This window comes from Mustela nigripes, chromosome 8 (assembly GCF_022355385.1).
Source record: "Mustela nigripes isolate SB6536 chromosome 8, MUSNIG.SB6536, whole genome shotgun sequence".
NCBI lineage: Eukaryota > Metazoa > Chordata > Mammalia > Carnivora > Mustelidae > Mustela > Mustela nigripes.
In genome coordinates this window covers 36,592,424-36,616,599 of record NC_081564.1, presented here as the reverse complement: position 1 = coordinate 36,616,599, position 24,176 = coordinate 36,592,424, and the positions used below count along the sequence as shown (strand labels likewise).

Here is a 24,176-nt window from a genome sequence, read left to right as displayed (position 1 = left end):
CCAAACAGGAGAAATACCAAAAAAATCTCTGACTCAGGCACATCAGTTAAAACTGCTTAAAACAAAAGATCTAGAGATTGTCACATTAAATGAAAAGCCTCAATTGTATCTGTTTTTATACCTGTTTTGAATCTAACTCCACAAAGAAAATTTGAAAACAAAAATATTACAGAAGTTGGACACAAAATAGTATGATTCCATTTATTTTTATTTTTATTTTTTAAAAGATTTTATTTATTTATTTGACAGACACAGATCACAAGTAGGCAGAGAGAAAGAAGCAGGCTCCCTGCTGAGCAGAGAGCTCGATGTGGGGCTCGATCCCAGGACCCTGAGATCATGACCTGAGCCGAAGGCAGAGGCTTTAACCCACTGAGCCACCCAGGCGCCCCAGTATGATTCCATTTATAAGAAACAGTGTATGATTCCCTTTCTAAGAAATGTAAGAATAGGAAAAAATAATCTATGGTAAAATTCAAGTCAGAAAAACAGCTACCTCTCTAGAGGTAGGAAGGGGATTGTTTTGGTATTGATTGAGGAGAACTCAAGAGGAAATTCTGAGTGATCTTTTTTTTAACCCAACAAAAATATTATCTTTATTAATAATGGAATTAGAATTTATTAACATGGAAATGCTCTTTTTTGGACATGGATAGTAGTTATTGGGATAACTACATATGTAATAATTTATTGAACTATACACTTCAGATGTGTACCTTCGACTCTATATAAATTATCCTTTAGTTAACAAAGTAAATAAGGGAGGGGTCCACAAATAATTCCTCCATTGTGACATGCTTACTTACCTGAAAATGAGGCAATTTCAGAATTGACAGAATGCTAAACCATCATTCTTTGACTCATTCAACACACCAATATTAACTGAGTGATTACTATATGCAGGAGGAATATATCCACAAATAAAAGAGGGAAGATACATCTTTGCCTTTTAAAGCTTACACTCTAGTAGGGATAATTACATACTATCACATAACTGAATTTCATCAAGTTAAAAGCCAGTGAAAGACAGAAACGATAAAAAAAAATAAAGCAGAGTTAGAGGGAGTAGGAGGGCTCCAGTTGAGAGCTGTTGCTGTTTTTTAAAAAACTGGCAAAGGGAGGCTTGTAAGATTGGAGGGAGTGAGAGATTTTGATATATAAGGAGGGATCATACAGACAAAAGGAACAGTCTGTGCAAAGACCCTGAGGCCTGCTCAGAACAGCAAGAAGCCCCAGTTGGCTAGAGCAGGCTGAGCAAGTGCAAAAGTAGTTTTAAGAGTTAAAGTCAGAGAGGTAACCTCTGTGCCCTGTTAAGTGAGGCTTTACAGACTTTGGCTTTCACCCTTTGGAGAAAAAGAAAGGCACTAAGGGGCTTTCTGCTGAAGAGCAACGTATCTGCCCTCTGTTTTATGAGAATCAGTGTGGCTGCTGCACTGAAGCCACTGAGGGCAGCAGAAAAGTTGCTAGGTTGGAAGCTGGGAGAGTAGGTAGGTGGATCCTGTAATAATCCAGGTGGGAGAGATGCCTGGGTGGCTCAGTCGATTAAGCCTTCATGTCAGGTCATGGTCTTGGGGTCCTGAGATTGAGCTCTGCATCAGGCTCCCTGCTCAGGGTCTGCTTGTCCCTCTTCCACTCCCTCTGCCCCTAATTCTGCTTGTGCTCTCTCTCTCCAATAAATAAATAAAATCTTAAAGAAAATATCCAGGTGACAGACAATGGTGGCCTGGACTAGAGGGCTATCTACAGAAGAAGAAGGCCAATGCTACGTGCTTCAAAGTGAAAGCCAAACAGTTCACTGTCAGATCTGAATATTAGTTGTGATAGAAAGAGAGGAGTCAAAGATAACTCCATTAGGAGTGATGGAATGGCCATTACCAGAGATGGGAGAAGACAGTGGGAAGAAAAAGTTTAGGAAAGAAGATCTGGTATTGAAATTGGGGTCACGTCAAACCTGATAACCTATTAGATACCAAATGGACATGCTGAGTAGGTAGTTTGATGCAGGAGTTTGTGGAGTTCTCCAGTATATAGATATTTAAAGCCATGACATTTGATGAAATTAAAAGGAATTAAATATAGTTGAAGAAGAGAAAAGGTTCAGTGACAAGCCCTGGTAACACACTGATATTAGGAGCTTGGGAACATGAGGAGGAATTAAATAAAAGGAGTCAGAGAAGGAATTTCCAATGAGTAAGGAGAAAAACTCAGAGAATGTGGTGCCCAGAAACCCAGGTGAAGAAAGTGTTAACAGAAGTACAGACAACTCTTTCAAAGAGGCTTCCTTTCAGTGGAAACAGAAAAATGAATGGGGAAATGGAGCTAGGAAATGATATTTTTAAGATAACAGAAATTTCATAATTCCATAAGAAATTATCTCATGAAAAGAAAAATAGATGGTAAAGGAAGGAGGAAAAAGTTGCTGACATGAGGTTGAGGAGACAGGAGACATGGGACTGTGTACGAAGGGAGACACTGCCTTCAACAGAACATGGAAGGGTCATCTATAATAACAGGAAGGCACATGGGATCTACGGGAACAGAAGGTGGGTACATACAGTATTGGGAATGTGAGAAATGTCTGTTCTGATTGCATTTTCTACGTAGGGTACAAAATAATAAGCATCATCATCTGAGAACAAGGGTGAGGCAACAGGAGTGGGAAATTCAGGAGAGGAAAACAGATATGAAAGTTATCTGGGACAATGGGAGAGTCGATGGATTAGGGAAGCATAACTATTCCCAGTCAGCATTGAGGTCCAGGTGCATTTTGTGTTTGTGCAGGAAGCCCAGTTGGCAGAACATGGGAGTTTCTCTAGCCATGTTTAGCTTCAGGAGACAGGTACAGACTAGGAAGAGCTAGATTTTGCCAAGGCTGTGCTTTTAACCAGTAAGATGAACCAAAGAACAAGGAAGCTGAAAGTGTATTCAGTGGTGTGATTAGACCACTCATCTACTGAATCCGTGCTGTGGAAAGGGGGGAAAAGGAAAAGGAGAAGGTGACGAACGGTGAAAAAGTGATACATCAATGGATCGGAAGTCCCGTGGGGGTGGAAGGACTGACAGAATTGGGGTATTTGACAGATTCATTAAGAAAGAATACAGTGGTGGTCAGAAACAGTGATTAGAAAAGTGTTGCATTACTGCCACCAACAATAATGAATTGAAGTAGAAACTAAAATAAGATCATAGGGGCCAGTGTGGAGGACAAGATAATCCAAAGAGAGAAGCTCAAGGAATTGAGAAGACAGAATTTTGGAAGGACCACATGTGTACATATTGAAGCCACCAAGAAAGAAGACCAGGGTTGTGTTGGCAACAGTGGCCATAAGCCAGCAGCTAAAATAACCGAGGATTGAGGGGGCACTGGTAGGCGACTGTAACTATGAGGAGTAGTGGTAAGTAGAGTCTGAGGAAATGAGTTTTCAAGCTGGAGGGCTTTAGGGAGGGAAAAGAAGTTCTGAAAATAACGATAAAGAATGAAGAGCACAATTTCCTCACCTCCAGACCCTGGGGGCTCCCACTGGACAAGGCTGCAGAAGAGACTATGTCCTTGGGGGACCCACGTTTTGTCTAGAGTAGAGGAGTGAAGAGAATCCAGAAAAAGACTCCAGAGAACACAAGGCAAAGACTGGGGACTGGGGTGAGGGAGCAGTTGAAGGGCTCGGGGGGTCTAAGCTTAATCGAACCGCCATAAATAGGGATGAAGGGCACAATTCTCGGCAGAATCAAAGGAGTGGGAAGTGGCATTACTGTGAGTCTGGGTGGCTGGGTCTTCTTTCCAGTGTCTGTGGAGGAAGGTGAGGCAGAGTGGGGAGACTGCCCCACACGCCCAAAGAACAGACCACTTTTGAGTGTGCTTAATCATCTCGTACCAGCGCAAATTCAATACACAGCCTCTAACTCCTGCTATTTGGCTGAAAGCACCTCAAAGAATAACAAGGACAACTGAGGTGGACCCCGCGGTGCTCACTGCAGTATGTTGTGGGACAGAGGAGAGAAGTGTGACCCGTTAAATATCCTCCAGTCAAGCTCTCCAAAATTAAGTTAAGAAAAGGGAAAAAGATTGGAGCCTATTTAAGTCCTTCCCACTGGGGGGAAAAAAAATCAAAGATATTCTGCAGTTTTAACTTTTAAGAATTTTAGGCATCAGCGAGTGTTAAATTCCCAATATACAGCGATCTGTTTCACGCTTTCTTGCAATTCAGCAGCATCCCTGTCTGCATTGGCCCTGAAAACAAGTTAACACCCTATGATCCAGGTAAGGAAAGGGACTCAGCCAGAGAACCTGCATGAGTCCGTGCTCATGAAGGGGGCTCAGGGTGCTGGTCACAGCCGCCCACCCACCTCTGCAAACTGGCCCAAATACCATATTTGGAGGAAATGCCACATGTAGGCTGCTAAATGCCACCGTCATAGTCATCTTCACCATTTCTTTTAAAAATATTTTTTTTTCTGTGAAGTGACAAGTATGGCATCATAGCTATTACCAATTTAAAAGCAAGCACAGTGGGAAGTGGCCCATTTAATTAATTATAGCCCATGTGCCATGCAGCCTAAACAGCATACTTCACAATTATTCCAGCCAAGCCGGAATACCTAATGGTAAGGTCTCTACCTCCTTGTGCTATGGGCGGTGGTCCCTAACCTAGAACTGCCCAGTCATCGTCAGTAAGGGGACATGGAGCACCCCGCCCACAGCACCGCCTCCTTCCTGGGGTATGGATAAGAAATCTGCAATCTGATGCAGCAGGCACAGGCTGTGAGGACAGCTCCAGAGAAACCCCCAGTCTCTGCTCCTCACTAGAGCCCCTGCAGATCGATGGGGCAGGGAACAGCCCTCACTGCCAATGCAGGGAAGCTGTCTTCACAGTAGAACCACACGGGACCTTTCAAAATGTACAGACCACATGGAATCCAGCTTCCACCTTTCACTAGCTCAGTGACCTTAAGCAAGACACATATACAGCCTGAACTTCGATGTCCTCACCTACAAAATGGAGGTAATGAAGCCAAATTTGCCTAAGTGCAAGGTTTCCTAGCTCTTGGTTGTAACGAATGAAAGTGCCTGATGCAGAGTGGGCATCGCTAGGTAAGTAGGGGCTATGGCTGAGGACAGTATGTAAAAATGAAAAAAAAAAGAAATATTTGGAAGTGACAATGACATTAGGTCGGGAACAATACAATTCATCAAGAGATCATGGTCTGAGGTTCTAGTAGATGAACACAATATCTGTTCTAGCACTGAGCACAGACCTCCCTGGGCTGCACTAAGAGACCCATGCCCTCAGAGGGAGGTTCAAGGAAAGGGAGCCAGATTCTCATCTGGCTTCAGAATTTGCTGTCCCCTGGATCTCTAGCAGTGCCCCCCCCACCTGGTACCCATGCGCCCGGAGATGCCACATCTAATATCTTACCCCCGACTAGATTGCTTGCATAATTACCCAGTAGAGCTAAAGCTGTTGGTCAGGGTTTTCTGTGAGGTGCGAAGTTACATGTGGCTACAGACATACAAGTTACTTGGGGCAGACAGACTGGGATGAAGCCATCTTCTACAAGCCTCAGACTCTCTAAGGAACATACATACAAACATATGCAAACAGCAAACCCAGGAAAGACTCTCCGACATTGCTGTAGTTGAAAATTGGCAGAAATTGATTTTTATTATAAAAAAATTATTTAGGGATACAATATTTTGTTGCCCAGAAGAAAACATTTTTTAAAATTTCCATGCCATCCCGGCTTCTGCTCAGTTTAATTTCTGCAGATGCCTACTGCTTATCTGATTGGCCTTATTAGCTATTCCATAAAGCCTGGTTTTCCTGAGCCAGAAAAATAAAATTGAATTTTTAAAGAACTCCTTGCCAGGCAGCCCGGGGCAGACAAGGTAATACGATCCTCAGTGGCCACGGACAGTCAGCAGACAGAGAAGAGGGCTGGTACACTTCCACCCTGATACACTTTGGGGACGTGATCCACTCTGCCCCTGGCTCACATGTCTGCATCCCATGGTCACGTTCTAAGTATCCACAGTGCCTAAGGCACACACAGGCAGACTCAAAGATTTTGCATGTGTCTACTTCTCCCACAAGTAGCAAGAAATACCCTAATTAGTCTCTAAACTAGGTTCCTCCTAAATAGAACCCTGGGATCTTAAATTTGAGTACACATAATTCTTACTCTTAAAATTGGGGTCTTAAGTTCAAGTTCTGAATAGATAATCACTAGAAACGTTATATCATTTATGAAAATTATTTGGTCCTAGGACCCTATCTATTCAAAAGAAAATATCCAAAGCCTTTAAATATAAAACTCTGATCCCCTTCTGTAGGTGAAAAATGCTCAAGGAGATGCTGAGAGACTTAAACACAAAGACCGAAATTTGGAAGCATGTGATGGTCTCAGTGTTAAGCCCCAGGTGTCCCAGTGGATGGAGAAATAGCTCTGACTTCAGACCTGTATCCTGAAGATGTGGAGACAGATAGATGGCAAGGACCGCTAATGCTAACGCTGGGGTGAGTGGTGCTGCACAGATGTCTGGCAGTCTGTCTGACCAATGAGCTCCTCCCTTTGAGGTTTGGCCTCCACAACCACAGACCTCAGACTCAACTGCATTCCAGGCCTCAGCACGGTCAACAGTGGCCAAGCAGAGAACCCTCAGTCCTGGCCACAGTGACAGGTCTGGGTGTGGGCTCCTGACCCCATCGGAATCCCCCCATGATTCCCCTGCTAGAGCAGCAGGGAAGACTATTCCATAGGCGTTGCTGTGCTGGGATGGCCCTGCTGGTGGCCCCACAACTAAGTGGAGACAGCCCATTCTCTGGAGGAAGGATTAACATGCACAGTGAGGAGGAGAGCTGAGAGACAGAGTCAGGAGAGCCTAGAGAAAGAGATATGGAGGGATGGACTGATAGTGCTGTTTGAAACCCTTGATTCATGGGTCTACTACCTACTACACATATCTTCCCATTTCAGTGAGACAATAAATCCTGCTGGCATGCTCCCATTTTTTTTTAGATTTATTTATTTATGTGAGAAAGAGAGAGAGAACACGCGTGTGCGTGCACACATGCAGGAGGCGCAAAAAGAGAGAGGAAGAGAGAGTCTTAAGCACACTCACAACTGAGCGGGGAGCCCAATCAGGGCTTGATCTCATGACCTGGAATCATGATCTGAGCTGAAATCAAGAGTTAGATGCTTAACTGGCTGCACCACCCAGATGCCCCACTCCACCATCATTTTTTTTTTTTTAAGATTTTATTTATTTGTCAGAGAGAGAGAGAGAGAGTGAGCATGAGCACAGGCAGACAGAATGGCAGACAGAGGCAGAGGGAGAAGCAGGCTCCCCGCTGAGCAAGGAGCCCGATGTAGGACTCAATCCCAGGATGCTGGGATCATGACCTGAGCCGAAGGCAGCTGCTTAACCAACTGAGCCACCCAGGCGTCCCGTCCACCATCATTTTTTAAAGATGAATTTATTTATTTGGTAGAGAGAGAGAGAGAGAGAGAGAGAGAGAGATTGTGCTCAGAGAGTAGGGGCAGAGGGAGAGAGAGAATCTCAAACAGATTCTGTGCTGAGTGTGGAGCCCAAGCAGGGCTCAATCCCAGGACACTGAGATCATGACCTGAATGAAATCAAGAGTCAGCTGCTTAACCAACCGAGCCACCCAGGCACCCAACTCCCCCATTTTCTTAACCTATGCTGGGTTAGCCTTGAATTTCTCTCACTTGCAGAGGAGCCTTCACAAATATTCCTTAAGGAATCCTTTCAAAGTCACAAGCTCCACCGAAAAGGGAAGGCCAAGCAGGGCCCTGAGTAACTTTATAGACAAACCTAGAAAACTGGGCCTGAAACAGCAGCGGGCAGTTGCTGCTGGTGCAGAAAGCCTGGGTACTCGCACCAGTCTTACGGCATTCATTGGGTCTCTTTGTGGGTCTGCAGTGGCTGCCACCAGCTTCCTCAGGTGGCCTTTCCCTGCACAGCTTCAGACTGCAGGGGCCTGTGTTGTCCTCTCATTGCAGTGCCTGGATGGGCTTCCAGGCAGGGTTACTGCCAGACCCAAATTTTCCCAGGTGTCTACTCATTCCCGACCCCCCTTCTCCCCCGCTCTGAAGCAGCTGGAAGCTCAGATGCTCGGATGCTGCGGGCCAGCAGCTCCTAAGCACAGGTCAGTGGAGCGCTGGGCTGGGCCCACAGCCCCCTCCTCCCTTCCCCACCCCTCTCCTTCCAGCGCCTCTACATGCAGCCCACTTCTTTGATCCCCCACCCCCTCCATGCCACTGCGGCCTCTCAGGCTTATCTCAACAGTGCTTTTATCTTCCTGCAGCCCCTCTTTGCTGGGCCTGATATTGCTGACGAAAGGTCACACTCCTCCTAGAAGACACATCCTCACAATGGAAGTGGGAGGAACACAACTTGAACACGACCTACTCCCAGCACCAAAGCAGAACTGCAACCTCTCATACACGACATTAATACAGCAGTTACTGTAGCTCCATTTGTGTCTCATTTCCCCACCTGCTGATCTGATAAGGTTTCCGACATTTATCAGGGAAAGATAAACCATTGCCTCAAAACCCAGGAATTCTGCACTCTTCTCAATATCCTTTACTTACTCTAATCTTTATTGAGATCCCAAGTCGAAAAGAGTCCTTTGCCTTATTTCTGCTTCTTGTGTCATGCTCTGACCACCGAATGTATAAGAAATGAGTAACCAGCTCTAAACATGTTGGTTTCTACTGCGTTTTCTTCTTCCTTGTCTTGGTCTGTTTCTTCCTGGCAGCCAACTGCCTTGAACTGCAGTAAATTCAGTGCCATTCCAAAAAAATTCTAAATTCAAAATTCTAAAATTCTACAAATCAGTAAACATGGAAAAGAAATGCTCCTGTGTTATAAGGAGTATCAGATGAAGGTCTCTCAGCCTTTCCAACGAGGACAGGGAATTTAAATGTTGACAATGATAGACAGGTCACCTCTAGTTCTGGGGGATAATTATTAAATCGCCAAATTGCAGACATATTCTGTTAGTCTAGGAGGGAAATATTTATTTATTGTGATGTTCACAATCCTGAAAACACATTTTAGGGGGAGTCAAAAGCTCAATTTAAATATTTAGACAATGTTCAGTCTTGAGAATTAGTCACTGAGCAATTATTGATTCTACTTACTGTTTAACCAGTATGCCTTTCCTCTCATCTGAATTACATTTTTGGTTTCCAAACTGGGTAAAAAATCTGTTCCATCTTCTAAGCCTGTGATATTCCCTAGTGGTGTTAAAGGGACAACAGGAGCCTGACCTTCAGACACAAGCTGGCTGAAAAGCTAGCATATGCATGCTCCCAAATCTGATAAGTATGAGCTTCCTGGGGCAGCTAATCAATACCTCATGCCCTGCAAGGGGCTGCTTCCAATGGGTGTGCCCCGGCCACCACTTGGACTTGCCACCAAATGCCCCAGGGCTGCACTGTCCAATATGAGAGTCACTGCTTACGTGTGGCTATTTCCATTAAAATTCCTTAAACTTAACTGAAATTGAAAATTCAGCTCCTCAGTCACATTTGCCAGCCGCACGTGGGCAGTGGCTACCTCACTGGGGAGAGCCAGGAGGCAATGTTCCCACGATGACTGTACAGAGCCTACTGGTAGGCACTGCGTATACAATCTACCACCTGGACAAGGGGCGATCTGATCTTGAGAAAGTAACCATGAGCTCTACCGCCATGAGATGGTAGGAATGGCCGAATTAGGGGGAAGTTTTAGCTATGTTACCCAGAGCCCTAAGCAGAAGGGGGAATCTGAAGGACAAGGAGGGTCAGAAGAAGGACTCTTGGGGTCAGAAGAGAACCGCTATGACACCATGTGTTGAAAAAATGTAGTTCTGGGGTGCAACTGAAATGGAAACATTAAAATGGGCTTCAACAGAAGGGAATTATTGTCCTAGCACTGAATTGGCTCAAGGATAGTGAGAGAAAAATTGTAATTAATAATCAGAGCAAAACACTGGGGCCTCACTGCCATGCCCCAGCTCAAGTCAGCTAAAGAGCTTAGGAGCGCCTCGGAGGAAGGCACCAGACAGCAAAACCAACAGAGTAATGAACGACCTCCCTGGCAAAAGGGAGCTGCCACAAAAGCCATATTGGAACCCCACAGACAGGAAGGAGTGTTGAGCAGGGCTTCAGGGAGCACACTGCAGAGGTCAAGGCTGCGCAAAGCACTGTGGTGCGAAACCGTTCCTGAAGGAATATTGGAGCAAGTGTGAAGCACAGCAAAAGATAAGACCTGATGATATTTTGTAGATTTTAGGATACAGCAATTTGGGGGCTGGGGTTTGCCAGGCCAGTTCCCCAACAGAGCTATACTGTGGACACTCTGGACACAGGCTGGCACAGGAACAGGCCTTGTTAGCTGCAAAGCAAAGAGGGGTTTAAGCCAAGAGAAATGAGTCGCCCTCAAAAAGTAATGTGCACCCTTCATGTGGCTGGCAGTTTTGACATTAAAGTTGCATTCGTTGCATTCGTTTTAAGATAAGGTTATTATTACTAGAATATCATGAGCTACCATTACTGTTCAGAATCCAAACTGTTTACTACCCATTATGTATCTATTACCACTCCACAGTCCCATGGTTTGTCATGTGTTATTAGTATAATTGTCCCATAATGGGCTCTGCTCGACACTGTTATAACTGCCATGATTCACAATGTCAATATTACAAGGGAGAAAGCATCATATACAATGAAATAATGCATGACTTCAATTATTCAAATATTATACCATTCTTAGCCATGATTACAGTTACCATGTTGCTTATCAAAGGTGCGTTAGTAATACCAAACCACCAATTAATCCAATTTTCTATGTGGTGTTATAAATAGCTACTCTTTTGTGAGGGAATATGTAGAGGGTATCTAGTTAATGTACTTTTGTTCTGATAAGGAATAAGAAGTAACCATTAATAAGCAGTAATTCACTATAGTAAATACTCTATCAGTACATTCACACTCATTCATTCAGCAAGTATTTATTTGCCACCCCTGAAATGCTAGATACTCTTCTATGGACACTGAGGATATCAAGATCACCTGAGTAATCAAGACAGAAAAGGGTTTCCTCTATTAACTTACATTCAAACAGATGACCACGGAAATAAGTGAATACATAATCTAATGTCAGATAACCACAAGTCTTATGATGAAAATTAAATTCATGTCAGAGAAGAGTAAATTGCTTTACAGAAGCAGAGATAATTAGACAAGAGGGGAGATAATTCTCCCACAGCAACAAGTAGGAATTCTGAGTATGTGCATTCAGACATGGATAGAAAGGTAGATTGCGCTTGGAGAGAGGATCATTTTTAGTCAGCATTTCTTCTATTTTCCCCGAGAATGAGAAGCAAGGTTAGACAAGGGGAGTAAGGAGAAAGGTGTGAGGACAGAGGATGTGTGAAATAGTCTTCTTGGATGATGGGGACATACACTGATTCAAGAAATGGAGGAGAATCCCAAGAATGCCCTTAGGGTTTGCGAGGACATTTGTGGAGATAAATTTAAAGTTAGACATTTCAGAATGGCTTTTTGTTTTTCTCCAGCCACAAGACCGATTGGGTCTCACTCAGAAATTTGCAAACAGGCAACCATTTGGGTAAATATCACATTTTTAGTGAAGCAAGAGACTACAGGGACACTCAGAGCAGGAGAAGATAGCCCACTTGGAAAACGAAGGCAAATGTCAGAGACGTGGCAGGTGGTGAACAAGACAACACCTACTTCACTGAAGTCTCTCTTTATGCCAAACCTCTGAAGTCATCCCAGAACCTACTGACTTTGAACAGCCCTAAAAGCATCTATATGTAGCTCATTTGTACAAAATTTAAACATATTTGCTTTGGGCTTTATTTTTTATAACTTTGGTACATTCACATGAAACTGAGCCCACTTTCACATATTAGAAAAAACACATCTGCTAAGTTCATAAAACTAATCTCTACTGAAAAAAAGCATGGAAAAAAATTCTCCCATTTCCCTGATTCTATAATGCACATCCCTCATCCCACCCCTTATTACAAGTTCAGTGATTATGAAATCAAGATGCACCTTAAAATCCATTGTGAAGAATTTTGCCAGTTGTCAGAGAAGCTGGTCACAAAAAACCTTGTGATTGCCCACAAGGTTTTGAATATAGCCAGTTCTTCAAGAAAATGATTATGGCATTTTTTTTTAATTTTTTATTTTTTATAAACATATATTTTTATCCCCAGGGGTACAGGTCTGTGAATCACCAGGTTTACACACTTCACAGCACTCACCAAATCACATACCCTCCCCAATGTCCATAATCCCACCCCCTTCTCCCAAACCCCCTGCCCCCGGCAACCCTCAGTTTGTTTTGTGAGATTAAGAGTCACTTATGGTTTGTCTCCCTCCCAATCCCATCTTGTTTCATTTATTCTTCTTCTACCCACTTAAGCCTCCATGTTGCATCACCACTTCCTCATATCAGGGAGATCATATGATAGTTGTCTTTCTCTGCTTGACTTATTTCACTAAGCATGATACGCTCTAGTTCCATCCATGTTGTCGCAAATGGCAAGATTTCATTTCTTTTGATGGCTGCATAGTATTCCATTGTGTATATATACCACATCTTCTTGATCCATTCATCTGTTGATGGACATCTAGGTTCTTTCCATAGTTTGGCTATTGTGGACATTGCTGCTATAAACATTCGGGTGCATGTGTCCCTTTGGATCACTACATTTGTATCTTTAGGGTAAATACCCAATAGTGCAATTGCTGGGTCATAGGGCAGTTCTATTTTCAACATTTTGAGGAACCTCCATGCTGTTTTCCAGAGTGGCTGCACCAGCTTGCATTCCCACCAACAGTGTAGGAGGGTTCCCCTTTCTCCGCATCCTCGCCAGCATCTGTCATTTCCTGACTTGTTGATTTTAGCCGATTATGGCATTTTTTAAAAGTAGAAGAGATGGTTACATGTGACCCATTCATGTAAAGGTAAGAGTGAAGCATTACCTTCAACTTAAAAAAGAATTGCTCAAACTTAAGTCCAAAGTCATTAGCCAAATCCCAGCATTTTTTCCCCAAATTTACAATTTACACAAGAAGATTGGAGAAGTCAAGACTTCCCAGCATTAGGGGGGCACATTAAAAGAGTTGGTTCTTTTTTTTACCTAAATGTAATCATAGGAAGACACTGAAGGGTGTATTCAGGAGAGTCATGTGATCCAACCCACACTTTAAAATTCATACTAACACCTTTGTGTAGTATGAATCGATAGGGACTCAAGTGGAGGCAGAAACCAGCTGGGAGGCAACTTAAGTGGTCCAAATCAGAGATGATGTCAGCCATCAGTAATGTGGTTGTCATGAGATGGAGGGCAGCATAGAGACTAGGAATAAAGTATCTGGAGTTGGAACCAATAGAACATGGTAGTTGACTGAATGTGTTTGTTCCAAGATGGGCAAATTTTAGAAATGACTCCCAAAATGACTTGCCTGGTTCAAGCAATATGGTGGGTAGGCTGCCATTATTAAGTCAAGGATGCCTAAGGAGGAAACAAGTTTGGGCCTGTATACTGAAGAGTTCATGAAACATATAAAAGATGTCAAGTAACAGTTAAATATATGACACTGGAGCTCTGGGAAAGAGGTCAAAGCAATAGATACAAATTTGAAAGTTATTAGTAAAAGTTACTGACAATGGGGGAAATGGAGGGGTTCACTCATGGAGATTGAACCCAGCAGAGGTGCTCCGCCCAGGCAGTGCATGGGGATCCCCTGAGGAGCTTACAAATGGCTGGACATTTTAAATATACACTCAGGCTTCAGAGCCACCAGTATAGGGAAGAAAAGACAAAGGGACCAAATCCTTGGGCAAGAAGTTAAGAGAAAAACCAATGAGAAGACTCAAAAGGAACAAAGAGTAGAGGAGAACCAGGTAAATGTAGTTGTATAGACCCTATAATAATAATTGTCACTCCCCAAAAGAAAAGGACAGGGAAATACTGATCATGACATTAGGAATATGAAGACTATGTGCCAGTCTCATGGGCCTCTGACATAAAGCCTCACAGTGGACACCTAATTAGGGAACAGACATCTGAAGGGGTTTATTACAAGACTGAGTTCCCTACAGTATCACAGGCTTGAGGGCTCCCCAAGAAACCACCCAGATCTTGATGTCTGCTGAATTCAGAGTCCAACAGCAGCTGCTCATGCCTGGCTTACTGTGGAGGGCAGTAGACATGTACCAACATCCTCAACCCATATGGAGAAGAGAACTAAGAACCAGGGCAGAGGACAAGCAGACTGCCTTTCTCTAACCGTAAATAAGTATTCTTGTTCATGTTTGAGAAGAGGGCAGGTGGAGCTTTTGTTAAAATGCAGGTTCTCACTCAAGCAGGTCTGGGAAGGCCCAGATTATCCATTTGCAACACTCTAACAGATGAAGGTGGATCTGTACTCTGCTGTTGTGGGAAACCCTCCCCTGTATTAAACCCTCAGAATGCCACACCCAGTTTGGCTCTGAAGATGTGGAATCCCGCCTAAATACTTTCAACTGTGCCTGTTTCCACTCTGTGCTTGGCCTGCCCACCAGAATGTCCACCTCTTCACTGGGGCTGTCTTCCTGGCCAGCCTGTACCTCTGAACCCCATCTGTGGTTCAATTTCAATTATCCCCTGTTGGTTCAACAGTCCTGGAACACAAATCCATCCTCTGAGTTTACAGGATCTACACATCCCTTCTTTTTCTGCCAATAGGACCATTTAGGGATAGGGAAGACAGTCCCTGTGAAAGTGGCCTGGTCCCATTGTTTCCATGGCTCATCACTATTTCTGTCAATGAAGCAAGGACACACACACACCTGGCTGAAGTCCTGGGATAGAAGGTGCTGGGAATAAGCCCCCCCTAAAAAAGCAGTAGCAGAAAAAGATCTATAGTCACTGCTTGAGCTACAGACCCCTGTTGCCTCTTTCCAACAGTGGAGCTTTGATGGCTCCCACAGCTATGCAACTTCCTGTAATTCCTCTGCTCTCAGGCCCAAACACAGATCACACAGAGACCACCTGTCCAATGGGCTTCCAATTTAAGAAAGGAAGAAATGCGTATATATACACACGTATGTGTACACACACATACGCATTAAGAGAGATTAAATTTGAAATTTCCTTTGTCTCTACATTATAGTAAATAAAGGCATTTGGTGTTTGGAAATGCAAATAAAACAAGGCATGTTATATACTTTTTCTAAGAGAAGAAAAACTGTTCTCCTGGAGAAGCCATCTGCCCGGCAGCATCTTCGCTCGCTTGCTGCGCTTACAATGACGGCTTGTGCCACAGCCCCCTACTGAACTGGGATTAAACTGACCTTCCCAACCAGCTGAGGAGGGCACATTCCAAGTCTCAACACCATCCTAGGGTTTATAGATCCTGGAATGGTCTCTTTAGTGAAGCAGAAGCTCTTGATTTTATAGTAGGCCACACCACCCCCTCACTTTAATGAGCATCTTAATTTTATCCAGTACTACTATAGTAGGCAGAATAATAGTTCCTAAAGATGTCTGCATCCTAAACCTGGAAACCTGTGAAGGTGTTACTGTGTGTTGCAAGAGGAAATTTCCAGGTGTAATCTTGCATTGGACAAGATGATCCTGGGTTGTCCAGTGAGTCCAAGGTAATCACAACTGCCCTGATGAGTGGGAGGCTGGAATATCAGAAAGAGGCTTGAAATTGTTATGCTGCTGGCTTTGAGTACAGAGAAAGAGAACGTGAGCCAGTGAGCAGAGCTGGCCCCTAGAAACTGGAAAAGGCAAGGACAAGGATTCTCCCCAAGAGTTTCCAAGAGGACTCCCTGCTGAAATCTTGGTTTGAGCCTAGTGACACTACTGACCTAGAGAAATATAATGCATTTGAGTCACTTTAGGTCACTAAGTTTGTGGTAATTTGTTATGGTGGAAGTGGGAAAATAGTACAACCCCATTTGGGGAATAAATTAATGTAAGAATCTACTTGTTCTCTTCTCACAGAAGCAGCTCATTTTCCTGAGTCTATCGTCTTTTCTTCTATCTCAAGAAGTGACACAGATTTCGGAACAAGGAGGGGAGATTAATTCACCATCTTGCCTAGTCACTTTATTCTGGGGTGTTTTTGCTCACTTATTTATTTTTGATAGATAGTCTTCCAGTGGTAAAAATAGAGTTCTTATAAAGGAAGATGTGAGAAAAAGAGATGATATTCAGCATAATTAGCTAAGTATCAGTATTAGTAAGGGCATGTGGAATGTTAAAGCTGCCGCTGGTCAGAAATAGTACACTTCTGTTCGGGAAAACAGCAGAAAGTATGCATGTCTCCTCCAAAGCCAAGACGAATCCAAGAGACTCTCTTGCTCGCTCTGAAGGAAGACAGTCCGCACTGCAGGTTCTGACTGAGTATCTGGGAAATAAAAGGCAGCAAAGGTGCTCAGACTTTTTGAGTAAATATAAAGTGTAGAATAAAAGCGCAGAGTACAGAAAAAGGGGGAATCTTTTTTTAACTGAAGAACTGTTAGTCTTAAATAAGATCCTTACCAAAAAGTCCAGGAACCCTTGAAACACAAATCTAATCCAGCATTTGTATCCACAGGTATGTGTGTTTTGCAACCGAATGATCTGTGACATCCCTCAGACACTCAAAGAAATGCATAATCTGAAAATAAGGGTTAAGAACAACTAGTGCTACGACATCATCATCTTTTATTTAAGAAGTGTCTACACAGACAGTGTTCTGCACAGAAAACTGTGAAATGTTCTATTTCTATTCTACCCAGCTCATGACTAAGCTGATGCCTCCAGCCAAATAATCACATGCCAGGATCTCATTAGATCTCACAGGTCAGGCTGGTAAGGAGGTAGCTGCGTGAAGGCTACCTAAGGGGTGCCAGCAATGGCTCCAGAGTGGGACGTCCGACTCCCTGCCAGGGCGGTTATTCCTGGCTGTGCTGTTGGGCATACAGCTCAGTTCTGCATATACTGACTTTACTAAAAACATTAAAGGTAAGTCTCTACTTATAGTACTTGGAGAATACAAGTCCAGCAACCAGGAAGCCTGCCCTGTGAAAGGTTATACATCATTTTGGAAGCTTAACTACGTTCACACTGAAAATCATCAAATGAATGGATGGTAAGAAAACTGATACTAGGAGAAATATATTTAATTCTAGAAGCTGTTGATGATAAGGTAGGCCTCACCTCTTCTACCTCTTTCTACTGAATATCTAGAACTAGATAGGAAAGTAAACACAGATGTGGTTTGGTTAAAAAAGATTTTTAGGAAAATAAGGTAAGAATACAAAACTGTTTATACTATAAGTTCGTATTTACTAAGTTCATCTCATAACTCAATCAGTCTGGTGTATCTGTTAAGACAGGAGTTGGCAGATTATAGCCCACAGGCCAAACAGGGCCCATCACCTGTTTTTGTGCATCCTAAGGATGAAAAAATGGTTTAGATCTTTTAAGTATCTTATTTATCTGAGAGAGAGAGAGAAGAGAGAGAGAGAGAAGGCATGAGCAGAAAGAGGGAAAAGCAGACTCCCTTCTGAGGAGGGAGCCTGACAGGCTCAACCCCAGGACCCGTAGATCACAAACTGAGCTGAAGGCAGACACGTAACCATCTGAGCCACCCAGGTGTCCCAGTTTTTTTAATGGCTAAAAAAGTTCAAAAGAATATTTTGTAACATGTGAAAATGATATAGAATTCCAATTTCAATGTCCACAAAGTTTACAGGAACGCAGCCGCACTCATCCACTTACCTACTGTTTGTGACTGCTTTTGTGCTAATCCACAGAACCGAGCAGCTGTGGCAGAGACCATAAGGTCCATAAAGATCGAAATAGTTATTTGCTGTCCCATTATAGGAGAAGATGCTGCCCTGCGGGTTCAGAGCTCAGGCTGTCGTTGGGCAGCCTGTCACAAGAGGCCTGAGCTCTGTAGGGTTGTCTCTCTGCCCGTCTCTCCCTTACAGGGCTGCCGTGTGGATCCTGAGAATAGGAAAATGCTAAGCACATCAACAGCAGCACGTGGGCACCACGTCTGAGTTAGCCAGCTCTCACTTCACTATTGCTGCTGTTTGTTGCTACTAGAATTACACTAACGCACCTTTACCCGGGAGGGCATTCTATCTTCCTAAACCTGTCTGGAAATCAGGGTTGACACTAATTTATAGTCTCACCTACTCTTAAAAAATATCTTTTCATTAATTGGTCATAATATTTTTGAAATTAGTCCCAGTCTCCTTCCCAAATGAAGACAGTCATCAATCACTGTGGTACTGTAATGGGCATTAATTAGAAGTTTAACTCAAAGGACAGTCATTTTTAATGTTAGTATCTTGTTCTGTCCTCATATTTCAAAATCATTTTCAAAAATGCATCCCAGCTAGGGACAGTGGAAAGAGAGATGATATATTCCAATTCTGCTCCCTTTTTGACAGATAATTAAACTAGGACTCATAGGGGTCAAGCAACTTTCTCGAAGCACAGGAAACCCTTAATTAAAATGAACATTTCCTGACTTGTATTTGGACTTTTGCTTTGCACTAATCCACCTGCAGGCTTTTTCAGACAAAAGCTTTGAACTTATTGGCCTGAATGAAAATTCAAAATAGTTTCTAGTCATACAAGTAGACAACTTACCATGACAATTTCTCTTGGTCGTGATGCTCTTATTTCATTTAGAAATGCCACAAATACATCCAGTTAATGCATTAAATATGAAAAGACTTGCTGAAGACACTCAATTTATTAATGATTCAGTAGAACTTCCTAAAGCATCTATTTGGAATACATTTATAATTCATTTCACAGCTTAGCTGTGGTCCCACAGGGCAAATATTTATCAAATATTTCTCTGTTTTAAGTCCTCCTTTTACATTTATTTGTAGAAGAATAGATTTTTTTTTCCCAAATAAAGGCTAAACTTCCTAAAAGCATCCATCCATCTATTGTAATTTAATGTGCATTTCCTGATAAGGTGACAGTAATGGGCTTTCAAACATAACAGAGTACAGTGTGCAACCAAACAAAAGAATAATTATTAAACATAATAGCTGGCTATAAATTGAACACGATACATGCTGAATACATCATAAATATTTATTAGAGTAACTATGGTAATTAATAAACACAGTAATCAACACAAGGGGAAACAACATCTGAAAACTCTCCCAAGGCAAGAAAAGCTTCGTAACTCGGCTACTGGTGAACAATACACGACCAGCAGTCTGAAAATCAGAAGGTCTGGCTTGACTAGTACCAGTGGACTTAAGAGTGCGAGAGTGGAGAATATCTTGAATCAGGCTGCCACTGCTCCAACTCACCAACACAGACAACTGATGGTCTCTACTTCCCATGGTTTATCACAGCTACAGGGGAGTATCTGAAAAGAGAGCATTGGCTTTGGAGCTAGAAACGTCTAAGTTCGCACCCAGTTCTTCCCCCTGACTGGGAAACCTGGCTCAAATTACTTAAAGCCTCCATGTCAACTGTAAAAAAGAAATAGCATACACGTGTGAGAGTTTTGTGTGACTAGACTCACCGCCGTGGTCCTTTTACAGAGTGAAGAAATAGCAAATCACTATGTTGTACACCTGAAACTAGTACAGCGTCACATGTCAGTTAGACCTCAGTAAAAATGTAAGTTTAAAAAAGAGTTGCTGTGTAGATAAAGGTACACTATGTCACATACTTAGCTAAATATCTGGAATAAAGTCCATACTCAGTAACTGGGCCTTCTTACTGTACTGGTAATACTTCTGTGACATCTGAGCCTGACATCACACCTACTGCTGTTATTACTTCCACTAGCACAACCACTAGGAAGTCACTGGACCCCACTCCTTTGGCCAATGTATTGTTAGTGGTCATATGTCAACAGTAATAATTCAGAATCTTCGTATCTATACACATAGGACCACTAGGCTAGCTAAAACATGAAAAAGTAAACAAAAACGCATAATAGTAAATGTTGCTAAGGATGTAGAGAAACTAAAACCTTCATATACTGCTCATGAGAATATAAAATGGGGCAGTCACTATGGGAAACATTTTATGTCAAAGAGTTACCGTATGACTCTCAGCCATTCTACTCCTAGAGATATATACCCCAGAGAAAGGAAAACATGTCCACCCAAAAACACACACAAATGTTCATAGCAGCATTACTCAAAATAACCAAAAAATGGAAATGACTCAAATGTCTATCGATGATGAATGGATTAATAAGATGTGGTAGATCTACACAATGGAATACTATTCAGAAATAAAAAATGAGAGCTCTCTGCTGGGCAGGGAGCCTGCTTCCCTTCCTCTCTCTCTGCCTGTCTCTCTGCCTGCTTGTGATCTCTGTCTGTCAAATAAATAAATAAAATCTTAAAAAATTATTAGAAATAAAAAATAATGAAATATGGATTAATGCTACAAGATGGATGAACCCTCAAAACATCATGCTAAGTGAAAGAAGCCAGGTACAAAAGATCATATCTTATGTGATTTCATTTATAGGACATGATCAGAATAGGGCAAATCCATAGAGACAGAAAGTCGACTACTGATTGCCAGGGACTGAGAGGAAGTGTAGACTGAGGAGTTATTGCTAGGGGTATGAACTTTCTTTGTGGGGGGGGGGGGGATGACAAGGTTCTAAACTTAGATAGTGGTAATGGTTGCACAGCTCTGGGAATACATTCAAAACCAGTGAATTTTATGGTGTGTGAATTATATCTCAAAAAAGCCACTTTAAAAATAGAATTAATCAAGCACACAGGGCAACAACATATCTGGGGAGTGGCAGAAAAGAAAAAACCTAGTCTTCCAGATATCCTTCACTCTGCCAGGGAGTGCCAGAAGCACCACACAAATCTCCTGGGAAGACCGGCAGTGTGGGCCCAGCACAAAGGACAAAGTAGGGTGGGTGAGGAGCGAACTCGATCCCCACCTTCCACACCCGCTCTCCCATCAGGAAGTGGGATATTTATGATAACAAGCAGAACCTAAGATAAGAAGGAGTAGGAAAATTATAAGCTCTAGAGTTGAAAACCTCTGTGCAGAAGCTGGGGTATAAACTGGTTCCCCACATTCTAGTTTGTAACCCTGGACCCATTAGTTAACCTCCCTGGCCTTCAGTTTCCTCATCTACAAAATCAATCTGATAACCACACCTCGTGTCCCACGGTTGCTATAAGGGTACCCTAATGCACTGGAAGCCCTTATGAGATGTCATCTGATATAAACTGCTACTGTTGTCATTATCATCTCCACTGGCATTGTTCTTTGGTGCAACAGGCTGACTCTACTTTCCAAAGTCAGACAAGGCGCTGCAGCACCATCCCATAGACACACACCAGCCCTCCCACGGGAACTCCAGCCATGCTCACCACGGTGCATGGTCTTGTTCCTTCCCCATCTACTGATGACAGCTACTTTGATGAGGCCTCTTCCTTAACACAGACTATAAAGGCACCCAAGGAGAGCAGCACCAGACATTTGCATTGGCAGGTAAGAGCAGCAACCTGAAGTGTAGACTCAGGTACATTTTCGGGTGTTCTTCACTGAATCAGCCAACAAGGTAGGCATTGTTAACCACAGTGCTTTACAGATAAAGGAAAGTTCAAATACACTGAGTAACCACTAAGTTAGTAACGTTAAAGAAGTCGGAACTGAAATTCCAACTCAGATCTGTGCATCTTATGACACTTTCCAGTACATTATGCAGAACTGGATTTCCAATGGAAGAGTAATTAGGAGAGGGATGAAGAATGAGGGAAGAGTACTTATTGACTAATACAATTATTTCACACACTCAAGTAACAAGATGCCAGAGTATATGCAATGCCATTTGTTTCTTCACTCACTCAGTTCCCATTCAATCACACATATATTAATCAACTATTATGTGCCAGTATCAATGATAAAAAACAGTCTTGGAAGGAAATAGACTTTAAAAGAGAAAATTATAATAAATTTTTTTAAAAATAAAAAAATATAGAAGAATATGGTTAGCACATTAGTAAATGAACAGAGGAATGTGCTTGACAACGAGGAGATCAGGGAAGTATCTACTGCGTTCCCAATGGCAGAGCTAGCCCCATCCACAGCCCTCAACTTCTTTAAACAAGAATTCAGAGGAGAATACCATATGCTCATTTTTCAATGCCTCTCTCTCCTCTGGAACAATGATGAGTGGAATTTGAAGCCAAACTTCTGAATCTTCTCTATGATTTTTTCTATTTGGAAAATTGCCAGCCCGCAATCCTTCCCCTATACCTCATGGGACAAGACAAGCATGGACCCAACTGGAGGACTGACTAGGGGAGGGTACAGAATGGAGGGTCCCTGGCAGAAGGGTCCATCCCAGGAATGGGCTGCAAGAGGGCAGAGGCTGTCTGTGAGACCAAAAGTGAGCCACAACCCATAAGACATTTTTATCTATTTCAGGACTGATAACATTCTGACAGACTGAATGGTATGTGGAAGTAATTCATTTCACATTTTATAAAGCATATTTCCCAGGACTGAGAGCGACAGCTGCATAAACACATCTTAATGTAGACCTAAAATCCTAATGGGATCTCCACTGTGCTCTCAACCACAGAGGTAACACTTAAGGTACTAATCCTGTCAGAGGGAACTTGTACTTTCCAACTCTTTCCCTATAGGCTATAGCAAAGGACAAGGCAATTACCATGAAAGAGAAAGAATAAGAAGATACATGAAATATTCCTTTGGAAGGACCAGCTAAATTCTCAGAGATTTGGAAGGATCAATGTTTAGATGGTAAATAAAAAATACACTAAATTCATTTTAGGAACTTACGTTTTTTCAAATATTTTAAGGTCATGTGTTAACCCAATATGCTCACATAAATAAGGTGGCAAATATATCTAACAAATAACACAATATCTATCTTATGAATCAGAAGAAAATAATCTGTCAGTTGAAATTCTAAGTTTTGATATATTATTAAGATCGAATTTTTCCTACAAATCCCATGATTTTATAATTAAAGTTAAACGAGAATTCAGAGAAAAAAAACCTGAGGCTCATTTTCGATGACAAAATATTCCTGAATTTTGGGGTGCCTGGGTGGCTCAGTAGGTTCAGCTTCCAACTCTTGGTCTCAGCTCAGGTCATGACCTTGGAGTCATAGGAGCGAGCATCACATGGGGCTCCATGCTCAGCATAGAGACTGCTTGGGATTCTTTCCCTCTTTCTCTCCCTTCCCTCTCTCAGCCTTGAGGGAGGGGCGGGTACTGGCCAGGAGAGCAGTGCACTGCTCAGAAGTACATACCTTTACCCGTTGGTCATCCACATCGATGACTGTAGCCACGCGAATGAGCCTGGGGTTCCTTCTGTCCACCGCTTCAAGTCTCATGCTTGGCAGAAAACCGTGGGGTGTCCGCTGGAATGTCAGAAGAGTAAAGTCAGCAAAACTCAACTGCTCAGACACGCATGTTTTCTAAAGTGCAACTGTTTTGACTTTGCATTCAGACCCTAATACAATTGCAATTTAGGTTGAAAGGCACCTAGGGCTAATGCATGTTATTTTATCCAATCTTATTCATACTTGTGAGAGGAGAAAGAATTTTTTGGTAATTTTCAAGATAGCTAAAAAGAGATTAAATCATAAATTCATTAAATGATCACAAGATTTGGAAAAGCTTCTAATTGATTAACTAATTGTTAAGTTTTTTTTTCTGAAATTAACTTAATAAATTAAGAAACTGTTGACTATTGTCACTGCCCAGTTTTGGAGTGTGTGGCCCAAAGACAAAATTATTTAGTAAACAATTAGAAAGGATAAACATAATCCTTTATAAATCTAAATTTTAAAATAGATAAAACCTGCATGACTATCACAGTTAAACTGTTTTAAAACCATACCCCAATGTATTTAAAACCATAACCTGTGCTTTTGTTACTTACCTGTAACCTAAGTATGTTAAAAACTGTATTAATAAATTCAAGCTTTCTTCCAACTCTTAAAATGCTAGGAACCAGGAGTCTATAATGATGGACACTCAGAAAACACTAAAAAAAAAACTCAATGGGAAAAAATACACTGAGATTACGAAGTCACTGACCCCAAGGAAATTTAAATACCAAAATCAAAGTTGAAAGACAACTCAG

General features: G+C 42.4%; 1 protein-coding gene across 2 annotated transcripts in view; it reads right to left on the bottom strand.

Annotated features, from left to right (window-relative positions):
- L3MBTL4 (L3MBTL histone methyl-lysine binding protein 4) overlaps positions 1-24,176 on the bottom strand; it is a 453,622-nt gene that overhangs the window by 212,175 nt on the left and 217,271 nt on the right. For both annotated transcript variants that reach the window (XM_059409232.1, XM_059409233.1), the window contains exon 12: positions 23,338-23,448. In XM_059409232.1, coding sequence (XP_059265215.1) covers positions 23,338-23,448 — 111 coding nt within the window. The remainder of the gene's footprint in view (positions 1-23,337; positions 23,449-24,176) is intronic.